Below are 18,411 nucleotides of genomic sequence, written 5' to 3' on the forward strand. Positions count from 1 at the left end.
TCCAAAGTTGTAGCATTGGACGGTATTATAAATTAAATAAAAATAAATCAATAAGACCTTTGAAGACAAACTTTATTTCAAAAGGCCTTCAATCCTAGCTAAGTGCTGTTGTAATTTGGAGGGTTGGTTTATTATTGTTGTTTTTTGTAACTTTTACTGTGCTGTAACCTGCCCGAAGTCTTTTGATTAGAGTGGGCTATAAAAACTGAAAAATAAATAACTATCTAATTAGTAAAAAAAATACAACCTTAGATGTAATATGAATTCAGAGAAGGTATAATTTGCAGTATCTCGTCTGTTCTTTTATTCAAGATTAGGCTGTGTATAATACTCAATTCATCTATAAATTCATCTATTTTAAAACACTTACTTAAAAAAAACCTCAGAAATACCTGATGAATTATTTTCTGGGACCTTGTTGATATTATGGATAAAATAATAACACAGTGTCTATCAAGTGATCAGTAGGGACATTTTCAACTAATTAAGCAGGTGTTTTGTAAATTGAATAATCCTTCATTTCTCTGAATAGAGTCCATAATCATAGTGTTATTAATGTGATGCTATGCATGTTAAATGTATACATGTTGCAAGCTGAAGGGGAAAAAATGGTTAAACACATGCTCTATTAAACTGGAATTCTTATTAGTAATATACCTAGCCAAATCTATCTTCCTTTCTCTGAATCAGGAAACAATTTGTACCATGTGAACAGAAGTTATTACTAGAGGCAGGAATATTTTACAGTGTTCCACATGTATCAAGAGTTGTTTGAACTGATAAATTCCTTTTTTTGATCACAGCATTTCTCTGATGCTTCTAGTAAGTAATAGCACATGTCTAAATTAGAGAAGTTGGCCTGTTAAAATGTATGCTAAGGTGTGCTAAATTTATTTTAAATGTTACTGTGCTAAGTAAGCTCAATAAATGAATGGCATCAATGGGGTGCCTGTATGATAGCCTTCCATAGCTATGGCAGTGATTTTTTGAGAGATGCATAAAGGGTGCTGAGTTGCTTCTAGGGAATTCAACAGTTTTGTTTTCCAGTAATGGCCGAAAGCAATGAAATGGACTAACTTAAATCAAGTTCAAGTTGAGATTCAGGCAAATGCAACTTGACTCCTCTTTTATGTATAATTACTCTATGCATAGTGTTTGTGTGTCCAGATGCTATTAGTAGTCTGTACTTGTTTCTTCATCTAACATTTCTCTTCTTTCCTACATTATTCTATGTGAAAAAAGAGTTTATTCATGCTGTCTGTTGATAAAGTTGATAAAGTGAACAAGGTTTGCCTGTCTACAAACGTCTTTGTAAGGTTTATATTATGAATTCCTGCACCTATTGCATATTGGATGGAAAGCCATGGAAGGGTATATAGGAACAAACTGATTGGGAGCTACAGTGTAGACTGAGTACAGTTCTTGCAAATGAATTTATGCTTTTATCTGTACAAGCTTTTCATACTGGGATTTAACCATCAACTAGTTGAGAAAGAGACGTTATTTGTATACTTGAGCTGTGTATCTATTACTGTGGAATTCTGCTGAATACATCTGAGTAAAGAACATTTTTAATGGGGGAATATCTTCCCTAACCTTTTAAATATTGCATAAACCTCTGTACAGCTTGGATCATATAAGGATTAATGATGAATAATTTATTCTATATATCTATATCTATATCTATATATATTCAACATATATTAAGCTGCTGCTGCTTAATGCCAGGTCGGTTAACAACAAGGCCCCCCTCATATGTGACTTGATCACTGAGGAGGGGGAAGACCTGGCATGCATTACTGAGACCTGACTGGGGCCTGAGGGGGGGTGCCCCTCTCAGAAATGTGCCCAGCTGGGTTCTTGGTGTGGCACCAGCCGAGATACCAGGGCAGGGGAGATGGGGTGGCTGTTGTGATCTGGGAATCTCTAGTGGCCTTCAGGGGCATTGCTCCACAAATTTCTGGCTGTGAGACAATGTTTATTAGGTTGGGCACCCATGAACAGTTGGGAGTTCTGCTATTGTACCAGCCTCCCTGCTGCATGGCAGCCTCCCTGCCTGAGCTGCTGGCAGCCATCTCGGGGCTGGTGGTGGAGTTCCCCAGGCCTATGGTTCTGCGGGACTTCAACCTACCATCCCCGGGGCGGTCCTCGGAGGCGGCTCGGGAGTTCATGGCTACCATGGCAGCCATGGTCCTGTCTCAAATTGTGCAGGACCCAACCCGAGACAGTGGCCACATGCCGGATTTGGTTTTCTTGTTGGAGCAATGGTAAAGTGATCTGAGGGGAGATCTACAGCTTTCCCCGTTGTCATGATCAGATCACGTCCTGGTGACCCTGAGTTTCTCCTATACCACCCCCCTCTGCAGGGAGGCAGGACCCATGCAATTGATCTGCCCCCAGCACCTGATGGACCTGTCAGGGATTCAGAAGGAGCTAGGGGATATTCCCACAGATATGCTGCACGGTCCAGCGGAGGCCTTGGCTGCTGCCTGGAATAGGGAGGCGGCCGGGGCCTTGGACAGGATTGCACCTATGCGACCTCTCTTGCCATATCGGTCCCGACACTCCCTGTGGTTCACGGAGGAGTTGAGGGTGCTGAAGAGGGTTAAGAGACATCTAGAGTGCCGCTGGAGGAAAACAAAGACTGAATCTGACCAAACACAGATTAGAGCTGCTATCAAGGCCTACCTTGTGGCAATAAGAGCGGCAAAGCACTACTACTTCTCTGCCCTTATTGCGTCCGCAGAATGCCGCCCGGCAGCCCTGTTTAGGATCACTAGGTCCCTCCTTGGTAAGGGGGATGTGGGGGTTCATTTACAGGGCTGTGCAGAGGAATTTTCAGAGCATCTGCAGAACAAAGTCGCTCGGATTCATTCCAAGTTAGACTCCAAGCGTGGGGCAGGGTCTGGGGAGATACTGGGGGACTCTTCTTACCCAGTTATCTGGGAATGGTTTAATCCTGTTGCTCCTGAGGAAGCGGACATGATCCTGGGGACTGTGAAGGCCACCACTTGCCATCTTGACCCATGCCCCTCCTGGCTGGTGAAAGCAGCTCAGGAGGTGACATGTGGTTGGATCCAGGCAATGGTTACTACATCCTTGCAGGATGGAGTGTTTCCAGCTGCTTTTAAGGAGACATTGGTGCACCCCCTCCTCAAGAAACCCACCCTGGATCCTACTGTGCTGGACAATTTTCGTCCAGTCTCCCACCTCCCCTTTTTGGAGAAGGTGGTTGAGAAAGTGGTGGCATCACAGCTCCAAAGGGTTCTAGAGGAAACGGATTATCTAGATCCTTTCCAGTCAGGTTTCTGGCCCGGATATGGAACAGAAATGGCATTGGTCTCACTTATGGATGACCTCTGGCGGGAGCGGGATGGGTGCGACCATCCTTGCTCTCCTTGATCTCTCAGTGGCTTTCGATACCGTTGACCGGCTCAGGAAATTAGGGGTGGGCGGCACGGTCTTGTGCTGGTTCACCTCCTTTCTCCAGGGCCGATCCCAATCGGAGGTGATAGGGAGCGAGAGGTCCCATCCTCGGCCCCTCCTTTGTGGGGTGCCGCAGGGCTCGGTTCTCTCTCCGCTCCTTTTCAACATCTACATGAAACCACTGGGCAAGATCATCCATCATCATGGGATGAGGTATCATCAGTATGCTGATGATACGCAGCTATACATCTCCATCCCTGGTGAAGTAAGTGATGCCGTGGCCACCCTTTCCCGGTGCCTGGAGGCTGTAAGGGTCTGGATGGGGAACAACAGGCTTTGGCTGAACCCTGGTAAGACAGAGTGGCTGTGGGTTAATGGCTCCTCTGTATCCAGGATTTTGTCATCTTTGGTGCTGGATGGGGTGGCACTGCCCCATACAAACCCAGTGCGTAATAGATTCACGGCTCCTGCTTGAAGAGCAGGTGGCAGCCGTGGCAAGGAGGGCCTTTGCACAACTTTGGGTTGTGCATTAGTTATGCCCTTTCCTGGATCGGGATGCCCTTCGAACAGTCACTCACGCCCTTGTTATCTCCCAGATAGACTACTGCAATGCGCTGTACATGGAGCTACCCTTGAAGAGTATCTGGAAGCTACAGCTGGTCCAAAATGCAGCCACGCGGGCTATTGTTGGAGCCCCAAGGAGGGCCCATGTAACGCCTCTGCTCCACGAGCTGCTTCTGGGTCCAATTCAAGGTGTTGGTTATCACCTTTAAAGCCCTACATGGCATGGGACCAGGTTATCTAAGGGACCGCCTCTCCCCTATGACTTCAACCCGTCCCACCCGATCACACAGAGAGGGCATGGTTCAGACCCCTTCAGTGAAAGAACTTCGACTGGCGGGCCTTCTCTGCGGTAGCCCCTACTCTTTGGAACATTCTGCCCCCGGAGGTGCGATTGGCCCCCACACTCCTGGCCTTCTGTAAGGCTTTGAAGACCTGGTTCTGCCACCTGGCCTGGGGTGGGGAGGGAATACCAAAAGCATGGGGATGGCTAGCCCCATAGAGGCCTTCTGCCTTCAGCCTCAGATTTTTCAGCCTCTTGGACTCTCCTTCTCCTTTTTAGTAATGTTCTTAATTAATGTTTTATGTATTTATATATATTTATGTTTTAATGTTTGTTGTGAATCGCCCAGAGTTCCCCCATTGGGGGGAGATGGGCGGTTGAAAAATTTAATAAATAAATAAATATGTTTTGCTTCACAGCACTTGACTATGATTTAATGTATAATCTAAATTTATCTAATTTAATCTAATTTAATGTATAATCTAAACTTCTATTTTCTTTTTTTTTTAAGTTTTTATGATTATGCAGGCAAAGTCAATGAAGAGAATTTGGACAGAATTCTTAAAAATCGGAGAAAAGTAAGCTTACATACCTTCATGTCCATTCGTATTCATATTTATTCTCCTGTATAAGAAGAAAAAATTATTGTTCTTAGGAGGAGTGACTTTAGACTGAACATTTCCAAAGTGTTCCATATATAGGGTTATGCATAGATAGTCAAATATAGATAAAAATACCCCACCCCACCCCAATTGGGGGGATAGTATGATATAAGCAATCATTCCAGCCAATTCACTTTATTTACTTTTCAGAAAATCTATCCCCATGGTCTCTGCTTGTCCCATCCCCTCTAATAGGATGGGTGCACTTTGGGTCCCTTGCGTGAAGCAATGTCCTCTGGCAGGACTCAAGAGGCCTGCCTTTTTCATTATAGTACCTGCCTCTGAAATGAAGCACGCACACACCTGCCGTATACAGTTGCTTCCAACTCTGCTGGCCTTTAGAAAGGTTTTTAAAACATGGTCCTTCTCTTGGGGCCAAGTTTCTACCTGGAAGGCTATAATGTAAACATTATGGGTTCCCAACTGCCTATTGACTTTTGTGGCTATTTTTAACTCTAGTGGTTCATTATTGTTTACTTGTTGTGGATTATATGCTGCCCAGAGTCTCAATTGTTTGAGTTAGGTGACCATATAAATGTGATAAATGAATAAAATCATTGTAGAATTATAAAATTGAAAAGGGCCATTTAGGCTGTTGAGTCCAACTATAGGGAGCTATGATGGAGATGATCTTGCAGAAACCATCCAGAAGCTATTAAGACAATGACAGACTTGCAAGACACTGTTACTATAGCCTATCTCAATAAAATATAATTCTAGTCTTCCTGTAGAATTAGTTTCCTGATCTGGTCTACCTCATAGGTATGATACCAACCCCCAGCTCAGTGCAGGAATCCAGATTAAAGCATCCATGAGATATGGTTGTTTAAGTTGTTACTTGAACATATCCAGTAAAGGGGAAGCTACCACCTCTCTAGGTAATTGGTTTTACTGTTAAAATTCCATAATGAACAGCTTCTAGGAATTTTTTTTCTAATACTTAATTGGGATCTGCCTTTCTGTAACCTAAATCTATTATTCTTTGTCCCCCGCTCTGGTATGAGCACAGGTCTTGATTTCTTTGTGAACATCCTTTCAGTCATTTGAAGAATGCTGCCATAACCCTTTCCTCCAACTATTCTCAAGGCAAAATATACCCAATCACTTTTTTCCCCACATAACTTAATTTCTAATCCCCAGACATCATTCTTGCTTTTCTCTGAATCTGCTCCAGTTCCTCTGAATCCTTCCTAAAGTGGTGCCTCCCAAACTGGACATAGTACATAAGGTGGCGATTCATCAAAGCAGAATAATACAGAACTATTACTTCCAGTGATTGGAAGTTATAAATGGCATTTACCTTTTTTTGCAACCATATCACATTGCTAGTGAAGCGCTTAACATTTACTGTAATTCCATTACTTTCATCCCATTTCTCTATTTTATCAAGATCATTTCTAATTGTATTTCTTTCTGTTACGGTATTAATTATCCTACCCAATTTTGTATTATCTGCAAATATAATCACTCCCTCCAGTTCTTCCTCCAAATCATTAGTAACACTATTAAGGGCAACCACAACTGATCCTTGTGGCACCACACTTAGTAACTCTTCTCAATTTGTTGAGTACATTGAATATGATTTTCATTTAATTATCTTGCAATCCAGCCCACACTTAACTATGTGATACATAGTCAGATTCTTTGCTGAGATCTATGTATTATGTATCTATAATATATAGGTATATTGTAATATATTATCGGTATGGCAAGATTTGTTCATGACAAATCCACACTCTCACTTCTGATACTTACCTCATCATTTTCAATTGCTTACAGGCTGACCTTTTTATTACCTTCTATGGAATTTTTTCTAAGTATTAGACCTGGCTGGTCTATAATTTGCTAATATACCATTTCCCACTTTTTGAAAACAGGGATGAGGAGCTGGTATACTGATTCTTTCCCTTTTATTTTGAAACTTTATAAAGAAGCCATTTTTTTTTTATTTTGAGCATCTGTCCCTAAACTTGGTTCGTTCTGAACTTTTACTTTACTGACACCAGCTTTACAGTTCTGAGCTACTTGCCTGTATTCTTTTTTGCATGTGATCCTGCCTTTTTTCCATTTACTGCATGTATCCTTTTGTTTGTTTTGTTTTTTCAGTTGGGTCTTCTGCTGACCTTGTTTTTCCCCACTGGCATTGTTTGCATTTGTACTTTTAATATCTCCTTTTTAAGAACTCCAATCCATCTTGAGCTCCTTTTCCTTTTAGCTTGTTCTGTTCCGGGGTCCGAGTGACCGAATTTATTAGCAATATTTTTTAAAATTCCAACATGCATATTTGAATGTACTCACTTTCTCTTTAAAATCAAGAACTCCAGCATTACATGACTACTTTCCCTCAAAGTTCATGTTACTTCCACTTCCTCAATTAAGTATTCTGTACTGATTAGTATGAAGTCAAGGTTAGCTGAACCTTTTGTGTCTTCGTTCACATGTAAAGTAGAAAGTAATCAGCAAGACGAATCAGGAATTTTCTGTAAGGATCATGTGTGGCAGAGATGCATACTAACTGAAGTCTCCTTTCACTGTAACTTCATTCCTCTTTGAACAATGTGCAGTTTGATTTTTGAAGGTATGATCCACACCTCCTATTTGGATGGCGGATGATGTTAGACATCAACAATGATATTGCATTTTTATGTTCCTCCCCTTATTTTATCCCAAATGCTCCCTACATTTGGGATTCTGACAGCAATGTTAATTTTAACGTGGTACAACTTCTCCTCCCTCTCTGTTGCATCTGTTGCTTCCTCAACTAATTAAATTGTATCCTTTAATTACCTTATTCCAGTCACAGGAGTCATTCTTCTAGATTGCCATTATGCCTAATAAATCATATTTGTCTTTGATACTAACTGCCCATCTTGTTTATTTCCCATACTCTGAACATTAGCATATAAATAGTAAAAGTCATGAAGTTTATCAGCCGTTGTTCTTTTGATTTTTTTGAGTGGTTGAAGAGGCTCCATTTCAGCAACACTACCACTTTCTACAGAGCATAATTATCAAGGCATAGGTAACAAGCCAATTATTTTTCAAAGGTGTTTTTTTTTTTACAATTTATAAAGCAATAACTAATGAGCAGTTTATTTCAATCAAGAAGAAAACTAGTAAAATTGCCTGCGCATCAAATCAAATCAGTCTTTACTGATTTCAACTTATACAGTAGTGCTAGATAAACTAGATAAAGACAAATATGTAGCTTTGGATCATTTTCCTCAATGAATAAATGAACATGTGTAACATTTTTGACTCATTTGTTTAATTGGGTTCTCTTTATCTAGTTTTAAGACTTGTGCGGAGAACAGATCACATTTTAGGTCATATTTATGCAGAAATGTTGAAAATTCAAACAGGTTCACAAACGTTTAAGCACCTCTGTACCTAACACAATCAAAGTGGAGTTGTTTGAGTTTCTTTATCACATTTTGTAATTTATCAGGCCTCAAATATATTTTCTATAATGGTTCAGCATTTTCTTCTGAGTTAAACCACTGCAAGCTAGGGACTGTAGTCAAGCAGGATAATGAAAACAATCTGTCTGTCATCCTCCTGCTTGGAAACACAGTTGAAATACATTTCATCCAGAGACTTTTGGAGCATTCTTGCCAAAAATAGACATTAGTTTGGGCCCATAATTGCCTAGTTCCTGAAATATAAGGGTTTCTTTAATATGGTATGCTTTGGTAGCAGGTTGCTGAAGCCTGCAGGGTAGAAGGGTGAAGGTCTCAAACTTCCTCTCCCAGAAGCCCTCTGGGATTTCATACCCTGGCCACGTTTTGTGCTTTGAGTGACTTTATATATGTAAAGAGCACTGCAAACAAGTACTGCATAATTTCAATTTTTTCCCTGAGTTGGTAGTGATATACCATATTTTTCCGACTATAAGACGATACTTTTTTCTAAAATCCTTACCCTAAAAACTGAAGGGCGTCTTATTCAAGGAAGTCAGCCGAGAATCGCGCGGTTCCAAACTGCCCATACTTCGTTTCTGCAGAGAGGCTTCCTCCTATTGCTAGCCTCCAATCACGAGTGAAATAGCTTGTCTCCCAAACAGACTTCCTCCAATCATGAGCCTGATGTAACTGACGTCAGCTGATGCTGAACAAACCAATTAGAGGAAGGCTGTTTGCAGAGACAAGCTATCGGCAGTTTCACTTGTGCCTGAATGTAATCAGTTAAGCAAAAGAGCCTGGAAATAGAGCTGCAGAGAGACGGTTTGGACCGCCTCCCACCGAGTATCAGGTCAATGTTAACTAATTACTAAATAAAAATGTGTTCTGCACTATCTTTAAAATATTGATTTCTTAATTTTGGGCTGGAAAAGTGGGAGTCATCTTGTACATGGGGCGTCTTATTGTCGGAAAAATACGGTACATATGAATAGATTTCTTTTTCCCCATTTCTTCAAAGCTTCATACATTTTTCCAGTGCTGAAGAATAAGACTTAGCTATAGCTTATGAACAAATCACTTACCAATGTAGCTTACTGTGGATGATTATAATGAAATATGGCTACCATTTATTGAAATGCTTGTGTACAACTTTATATATGCATATCTATTCATGAATGTATACTTGGTGTTTTTGTTTTTTTCCAACTTTCTGTATTTATTTCTTCTTTTTAAAAAAAAATGGTTAATAAAAGCAACAACAACAAACCAACCTTGCATAAATTTTATATATTTAGTGTTATACATAAAATAAAAGGTTCACTGAGCCTTCTCGGTCTCCAGGCTGCTTTGATTTAAATGTCAGCAGTACTTACCATCTTTCCACATGCAGATCAGTACATGCAATTAGCTCAACTATTGTGTGTGAAACAGGTCATTGTGTTTTAATATAATTATTATTTTTGTTGATGAGGCTTCCTTGAATATATTTATATAAAAAGGTGGTATACAAAGACCAATATACTGCTATAGCCTCTTAGATTCTAGAGGACTAGAATCTAAGAACTAGCTAGAATAGAGTTCTAGCTTAGATTCTTTGCTGATTGTGACTGCCTCTGCCACTGCAAACTTTCTGTCCCTGCACACCTTTTACTTACTAGCAGGCAGATTCTTGCTTTTGATTGAATGTTAGGAAAAAGAGCAATTTGGCAATGGAACCAATTACCCAGAGAACTGATAGATTCCCCTTTACTGGATGTATTCAAGCAAAACCTGGACAGCTATATGTTGTGGATTCTTTAATTTGGATTCTTGCATAGAGTGATGGATCAGACTGATGGCTTAAAATATCACTTTCAACTCACAGAAACATTACTGTTGCCACTGGTTACCCTTTTAAGTTAATGTTGAATTAATGTACTTGGTAAATGAGAGGTCATTGGTAGTGAAACTAGTGACACTAGGTTGTATCCAGTGGAATCTTTTTATCAGTGGGGCAAATGGCAAAAAGGATGTAATTCTTATACCTTTGTACCCTAAAGCAAGGGAGCACTTCTAAGAAAAACAACAGAATTTGAAATGCTCATGCAGAATCAAGACCACCTGTTAGGCATATGTATATAAACTGTTACTTAGATATGACATGGAGACAGAACAAATCAAACACTGTATGATGTGATGCAGAACTTCAAAGAAACAGTCACAGTACAACTATGGAAAGAAGTATGGAACCTCCAGGTTTGAGTACAGATACAAGAGGCATTTTTAGGGGAAAGGAAAAGTCCAAGTACATAAGTACTGAATTCTTGTATAAGTATATACATATCCATTAGTGTAAGCTGGATTTTTCTTTGAATAGAACTTCTTTATGCATTTTTATAAACAAAGATATCTTGTTTAAGTATTGAATTTATATTAGTTATGATAGGAATAATGGATTATGTTACCAAAATGTAATTGCATCTATTTAGTTCATTATGTATATATTTGTTTTCTATCCCATTATATCTCCAGGGAAACAGTATGCGTTTCAGCATGTTTCTTACTGCCCATCAAGCTTCATGTTTAATCTAATCATATTTTTTTAGATTCTTTTAATTAAACAAATTAACAGGAAGCTAGCACATTGCAAAACATCAACCTCAAGAAAAATTATGAAGAGACTGTATTATGCTTTTCATTAGAGCATTTCACTGACTGCTGGTTCATTTCAAGTCAAAATAGTGCTAATCATTACCTTTAAAATGCTACATGGTTTGGGTCCTGGCTATTTGAGAGAGCATCTTATTCTATGCAAGCCTCCATACTTAACTGAAATAAATTAAAGAAGTTTGCCTGTAGTTGCTGTGAGCTCATCTGGTGGCAACTTGGGAGCAAACCTTCTCCATTGCTCCCCAAAATCTTTGGAATGCTCTCCTGGCAGTACTGAGGGGTCCAACATCTTTATTAGCTTTTTAAAAGTCCCTTAAAATTAATTGATTGATTGATTGATTGATTGATTGATTGAAGGACTATTCTGTCTTATTTGTTGTTTAAAATAGCAATTACAACCATTTTAACGGCTGAATTATTTATTTATATAAACAGATAAGAGTCTTTAGTAGTTGGCAGTATACGTAGGTAGGTAGGTAGGTAGGTAGGTAGATAGATAACTAGCTATTACAACCGAATGTCTGGGTCACTTCCACATACAGGTAGTCCTCATTTAGCGACTGCCTCATTTAGTGATTGTTTGCAGTTACAATGGTGATAAAAAAGCAACTTTGCCCCCAGTCCTCACATTTACAAGCTTCTCAAGTCCACACATCTTAAAGTTACCGAGGTTGAAAACTGCTTTAAAGGTAGAGTTACAAGAGCCATTATAAGCCATCTAGACAGGCTAGAAGAGTCTCCTCTCTGAATGTGCTTAAAGCATGTTGTTGCATTCAGATTACAACAAGCAGTATGGATTCATTTTTGGCTTGGGCTGTTAATTTTTATCTTGCTCTGTATTTACTGTATAGAAAATTTCATTTCAATGTTAATTTGCCTTTGAATATGATTTTGCTGAGAGTCATTGAGTGTAGTTCACTGAGGAAAAATGGTATCTAAATAAACTAAATGTATCAAACTGACAGTTATGAATGCTTCACGGGCAATCATCTTTAAAGTAATATATTCTTGCTTCAGTTTAAAATAGAATTTGATAGATACATTTGGAATGTATGAATATTTTTGGAATAAAGTTATGTTGCAGATTTTATTATGGTTTTTTTAAAATTCTAATTAATATTTCTTGGACATCTTTTTAAAGTTAGAAACAGAGACAAACTGGTTTCTGACAGAAGATTTAATAAAATGTATATGCTGTTGAAATGTATAGTGAAGGCTGAATGTATTAGCAAAAAGAAGAAGAATGTACTTCATGCTTCCTATTCTTTTTGCTAATAGTTCTAATTCACAAGCCATTCTAAATAGCTTTCTGTCATGAATAAAACTTCATAGTTCAGTCAAACAGATATATAGTTGTTGAATTTAAAACCTAAGAGGTTCATTGACTTGAGGATCTTTAGAATGCTTGACTTTGATTTTAAAAAGATACACAGACAAATGGATCAACACATCCAAGAGAATTTTGGATTTCGCATTTTTCAAACAGCAACCTGTGTGCTATACATCAAACTCTTTTATGTTTGTTTAATGAAAAGAACTGCAAGAAGAGTTTCATGTCATGGCATGAGGATGTATAGAAATTTTATGACCAATAGGTACATCTGAAATCTTTATCTGATACTATGGGATAATTGAATATCCATGTGCCATAGCTCCATGGCAGAGAATGTTGGACTAGAGGCTCATGCTGGAACAACAAATGGAAGCTGTCACTAAGAGATTCTTTGCCCACCTGTGGCTGGCTGGTGTGGTAATTACAACCTTTTCTCTAGCAACACTTACCCATGCCCTTATCTTTTTGCTGGATTATTGTAGTTTGCTCAATATGGGGCTATCCTCAAGGATGATTTGGAAGGTAGAGCTTGTAGAGAATATAGCTATCTGCTTGCTGACCAGTAAACACTGAAACAGCAAATGAGTAATAACACAGGAGCTTCACCGGTTGCCAGTGGGCTTACGAGTTCAATTCAAGCACTTCTTCATGACTCCTTATTATATTTGCAACTGTCTGTTCTAAATAGAATCTTCCCACTCATTCCTTTCTGGTGGAGAGGGTAGTCTAATCATCCCTCCTCCCTTGAGACGTTGGGGGAAGGTACTCAGAAGCAAGCCTTCTCAGTAGCAATCTCCTTGCTCTAGAATAGTTTCCCCCACTCCAGGTTAGAATGGCCCCTTAGAATGGCATGATGTATTGAACAGTTGTGTCTAAATAATGAAATAATTCTCTACTTATTTTTTATTGCAGAATGTTATTGGATGGTATAGGTTTAGGAGGAATACTCAACAACAAATGTCATATAGAGAACACATCATCCATAAACAGCTGACGCAGATCCTTGGAGTACCTGACCTTGTCTTCCTTCTCTTCAGTTTCATCTCCACCGCAAATAATTCTACGCATGCTTTAGAATATGTCCTTTTTAGACCAAATCGAAGGTAAATGATTTCTATTATATGGGGGAACTACTTGAGCTGTACTTTTAATAAAATAATAAACACAGGAAAAAAGTGAATTATTTCAGATATCAGTTTTAACCCTAGTGTTGAGTTTTCAAAAAGCCTTTTTCATATCTGCATACTCAGATAAAATGCAAGTTGTTGTCTCTCTGTCCTACTCATTTAGGATTCACAAAATGGTTCCATTTTACTCTACTTACCAAAACTAAGCAAAATTAACCACTATTTATTTAAAAATATGTTAAATCAATACAATTTAACCTGGTTAGTTAACAAGTTTCTCTGGCTTCATATGTATGGCTGGATCCCACCATGGTATGAGTCTAACCAGGGATAGGCAACGAGTAGGTGTTTGAATAGCATAGCTGTGATCAGGGTTTGTGAAGCTATTGAGAAAATGCCAAGTTGCCTATGGCTGTACTAAAATTATTTTAACTACAGAAAAAATCCATAAGTATATAATATAGTATGGAAATTGTCATAGGGTTCCAAAGTTAAATTGCAAAATATTGACTGGAGGTGTATGAAACATATACTTGTAGAGCTTAAATTTAGGTAACAGTGTTAGGTAGAATCTTAATTTCAAACATTAACCATTTGTGTTGGTCAGGTGAACTCTACTATGCTTCCTAATTGTGTAGTAGGTAGCTATATTATCAGATTATTTGCTAGAAAATCTTCCTATATGTCCCTTCGATCATTTCTTTTCTTCATTCAGAACTTCATTCAGATACATTTTGCTATGCTGTGGGTTTATTTCTTAGTCCAACTTGTAGGTTGCTAAGATTCTAGCATGCCATGAAAATTACTTTGGCTCTCTATATGATTTTATTGTAAATAGAGTTACAATTTGCAAGATTTAATCAATATAGTAATTAATTAAAGGTTTAGCTGAAAAACAGTGGGAAACCATTTTAATTAATGGAATTGAGAGATTTATTATTTTCTGTTCCTTGTTTTTTATTGAAATATTTTTCTTCTAGTCTATTTCTCTAATTGGGACTAAGGAAAGAAATTATTTAATATTTTTTTTGACCAGAAGGTGTAATTTAGAGACTGATAAAAAAGCAACCCAAATTTGTGCATTCCTTTAATATTGCAAAAAAGCATGCATGTGGGAGTGTTAAGATTAAAAGTTGTCAACTATCTAGGCAATTGTTAAATTGATAGACACTCCAGATTCAATTTAAACATTATAGCTAACTATAGATACAGTTAATAGAGCCTCTTCTTCCCAAAATTAAAAACATTAATTTTCTGGTTAACTTGAATTAGAATGTGCTTAGAATCTCAGGAATTTCTGTGAAGGATATTAATTATCTGAACTTTTTTTGTAGGTATAATCAAAGAGTGTCACTTACTATTCCTAACCTGGGCAACACAAGCCAGCAAGAATATAAGGTCTCTTCAGTGCCAAATACTTCCCAGAATTATACCAAAGTTATTAAAGAACATGGGTAAGCAATGTTTCAATACATGTCATACAACATTAATATGACCAGGATATCCTGCACATAAAATATATGTGCAGATATCTGCAGCATATAGATTCTTACAGGTATTCCTCAACTTATGACCACAACTGGGATCAGAACTTCTGTCACTAAGCAATGTGGTCATTAAGTGAGTCACACCTGATTTTACAACCTTTTTTGCCACAATAATTAAGTAAATCCAGCTTCCCCCATTGGCTTTGCTTGTTGGAAGCCCCCTGGGAAGGTCGCAAATGGTGATCATGTGACCCTGGAATGCTGCAACCATTGTAAATACATGCTGGCTGCAAGTGTCAGGTTCAGCCCAAAGAACTCCACGAGACAGTGCAAATATAGTTCTGTTGCATTTATTAGCTTCCACCTCAAGACAGAAATCTCTCCAGACTGAACCTAAGTTCCCAAACCAGCAAGTCACAACACTGTGAACACCTTAGGATGGTGCCAGTCTCATCTTCTTAAACTTCCCACACTCCTGTGAGGGCTAAGGAAACACTTATCTCCCTGAGCGTGGCCTTCATAACACCATTCCATCACACCAAGCACCTAAATTTTGATCATGTGACCACAGGAATGCTGCAATGGTTGTAAGTGCAAGGACCATTGTAAGTCACTTAGTGCCATCATAACTGCAAACGGTCATTAAACAGATGGTCATAAGTCGAGGACTACCTGTATGCCTGTCTTTTATGGTTATATTTTTTGTCGGTACAGTAAAATAATGGGAATGAGGAGAAATGAAGAAGGTACTTCTTCAGTAGATTACCTTAGGGAAGAAATATTTCTTCTAGATAATCACTTTAACAGCAGGCTGAGGAAAAATAACCGATCTGCAAACAGCCATAACAGTTCATGTGCTGGTACTTGGTGTATGGCTATGTAAAAAATATAAATTGACTTAAAGGGTAACAGGGAATGAGTAAGATATGATTATGATTTATTTCTAATACGTTATGTTTCACATTTTTAGTACTGATTTTTTTGATAAAGATGGAGTGATGAAGGACATCAGGGCTATATATCAAGTTTATAATGCACTTCAGGAAAAAGTACAGGTAACTCCTTTTATTTTAAAATCTGGCAACCTTTACTGTACTGACTTTTCATGCTATAATAATGTATAGGAGGCTATTTTGTATTTAAAATATGTTTTAGATATAATGTTAATATTTGAAAATTTTGCAAATTATGCTTTAGTTCGCTTAAAGAACAGATTTTGTTAGAATAGGTAGTAATATAGAATAAGTACTAAACCTGCTTTAAGATTAAAAGTACATTGCCCAAAAGCTCAATAAAGGCAAATGAAAATAATTTGGTTCAGATTTCATGGTAATAGTTGCATGGGCAGAATGCTGAATCTCTGTAGCTGCATTCAAGGGCAGGAATTTGTTTGGATTAGACTGCAAGATTGGACTCCTATGTATAATACATAATAGCTCTTTCTGTTAAATATTTCATAAGGGATCTTAAAGGGATGCATAGTACAATTTGAGCAACAAAAAAAATTAATTACATTTTCAGTACACACCGCTCCTTTTATTTTAGCATCTTTAAGTCCCATTTCCAGTTCCTTTGTCTTCCCAAGAATTGGATTCCAATTATTTCAAAATCAAGCTACTTACATCCATAAGTAGTGACCCAATTACATGTTGGGAATATGGATGGTAGCATTATGAGTGAAATACCATCCAGTCATGTATAAGGTGGTTGTCTCATTCACTACTGAGTCATGGCCACTTTGTGCCATGAAATTCATTTCAGAAATAATTTAAAGTAAGGGATACCTGATGAAGTACAGCTTGCTTTAACAAGATGCGTTTACAGAACCTCCAAGTCAGTAGGCCTGAACTCTGCATTACGGTGTTATTTTTTATCATTAATCCTACAGTAGACATTTAACCAGAATTACGGATGGTTTGGTATGAAATGCCAATCTTGTTGTGGTAATTGGTATCCATATAGTTTCTTCTGCATCAGAGGTGGGCAGAAGCAGTTGAATAACCTTGTTGTGTTTCTCCTAGGCAGTATGCATAGACGTAGAGAAAAGCGAGCGAACTGTTGAATCTTTCCAGGAGGAGGTGAATAAGCTAAAAAGACAAATCTCACAAAGGAAAAATGAAAAAGAGCAGGAAATAAGTAAGACTCTCATGTAAATCTTTTAACTCTCTTAGAAAATTGATATAGCAGTCAGCTACATTAATCTCTATTACGCTCCTATTATTTAAGGGTGGTGAAATAAGTGAGTTGTTGTTTCAGTCTATATCCCACTGTTCTGCCAATGAAATACTCATTTTTAATGACAATGCCATAAAACTACTTTAGGAAATAATTTTAAGTGAATGGTGTACCTTCCTAATGCAGACACTGATAGGCAGACACAGCCATGGGACAGAGAAATGTGTGCACCTGAGCATACATTATGTTAATGAAGTATATGATTTTCAGTTAGATCTTCCTCTTTTATCATGGCTGGAGCTTTGAGTTTTATAGGCTTTCCCTACTGTACCTGCCTTCAGTTTTGAAGTTAGAAAGGAGCCAGATACTTCAGTTACATAATGACTGAATTCAGTTTTATATGTAATTTCTATTAGAGAAGGAACAGGATAAGCTTAGATGTAACTCCAGTCCAGTGCTAATATTTTAGCTGGTGAGCTATGCTAATTGAATACACAATGAAGAAATAGTGAAGAGACCTAGGATTAAATTATTCAAGTTTAACATATTCACTGAAAAGACCATAGAGTTTTAGCTACAGTATATAAGTAAGGGATACAAATTATAATCTTATAATTGAGAGATGCATTCTGTTCTATATGGTTCTAAATAAACTGTCTCCTTGAAATATGTTAGCTTAGGCTTGCACTTCTTAAATTCTAGTTAAGAACCATTTGGCAATATACTTGATGTCATTTATAAATAAATAGCTGACTGGGAAGCCATGTTTTTTTTTCCATTTTGTAGATAGATCCACACCAGTTTACCTTACAATGAGCAACCTATTAAATAATTCAAGTAGGAACCAGTCTGTTTTGTATTACAGCACTTTATCTCTTTTGTGTTGCTCAAAACATTAATTTAAATATATCTTCTATATTAGCTGGGGATTTAAATTAGATGGCATGCTCTGGCAAACTAAGCAGAAAATTAGAGGATGAAACAAGAAGGTGAGTAAAGAAGAAACAGGGCTGGAGGATATATGGATTGAGAAATTGAACTGACTATATATTGGGGTAATAAATTGACAGAAAATGGTGTGTGACAGGAATAGAAACATACATAGTGAGAGCTGCAGCCCTGTGGAGAGTGCTTTTCCAAATTTGGGTTATGACATATCGCATATTACATTTCTATTCAACTCACTACTGTTGTCCTATTATGTCCTGAACTACTACAAGCACACCGTTGCCCATAGATGTTACTCTTCAGCAATATTCCAGTATACTTACTGAATGTATATGGGATGGGCAATTAAATAAAAACCC

General features: G+C 37.9%; 2 protein-coding genes across 2 annotated transcripts in view; both read left to right on the plus strand.

The window, feature by feature from the left end:
• ABRAXAS2 (abraxas 2, BRISC complex subunit) overlaps positions 1 to 18,411 on the plus strand; it is a 40,891-nt gene that overhangs the window by 17,944 nt on the left and 4,536 nt on the right. The window contains exons 4-8 of the mRNA XM_007431022.4: positions 4,782 to 4,848; positions 13,228 to 13,418; positions 14,777 to 14,896; positions 15,900 to 15,984; positions 16,951 to 17,065. Of these exons, the coding sequence (XP_007431084.1) occupies positions 4,782 to 4,848; positions 13,228 to 13,418; positions 14,777 to 14,896; positions 15,900 to 15,984; positions 16,951 to 17,065 (578 nt within the window). The remainder of the gene's footprint in view (positions 1 to 4,781; positions 4,849 to 13,227; positions 13,419 to 14,776; positions 14,897 to 15,899; positions 15,985 to 16,950; positions 17,066 to 18,411) is intronic.
• LOC148213601 (uncharacterized) lies at positions 2,380 to 4,772 on the plus strand. The gene has a single exon (XM_088131785.1). The coding sequence runs from the start codon at positions 2,380 to 2,382 to the stop codon at positions 3,400 to 3,402; it is 1,023 nt and encodes a 340-aa protein (XP_087987911.1). The 3' UTR covers positions 3,403 to 4,772.

This window comes from Python bivittatus, unplaced genomic scaffold, assembly GCF_059951505.1.
Source record: "Python bivittatus isolate LINGU-HERP-01145 unplaced genomic scaffold, Pbiv_v1 ctg000980_np1212, whole genome shotgun sequence".
In the NCBI taxonomy this organism is placed as follows: Eukaryota; Metazoa; Chordata; class Lepidosauria; order Squamata; family Pythonidae; genus Python; species Python bivittatus.

Coding starts and splice junctions, on each gene's coding strand:
- LOC148213601 (XM_088131785.1), top strand. CDS start 2,380: ATGCAATTGATCTGCCCCCAGCACCTGATGGACCTGTCAGGGATTCAG.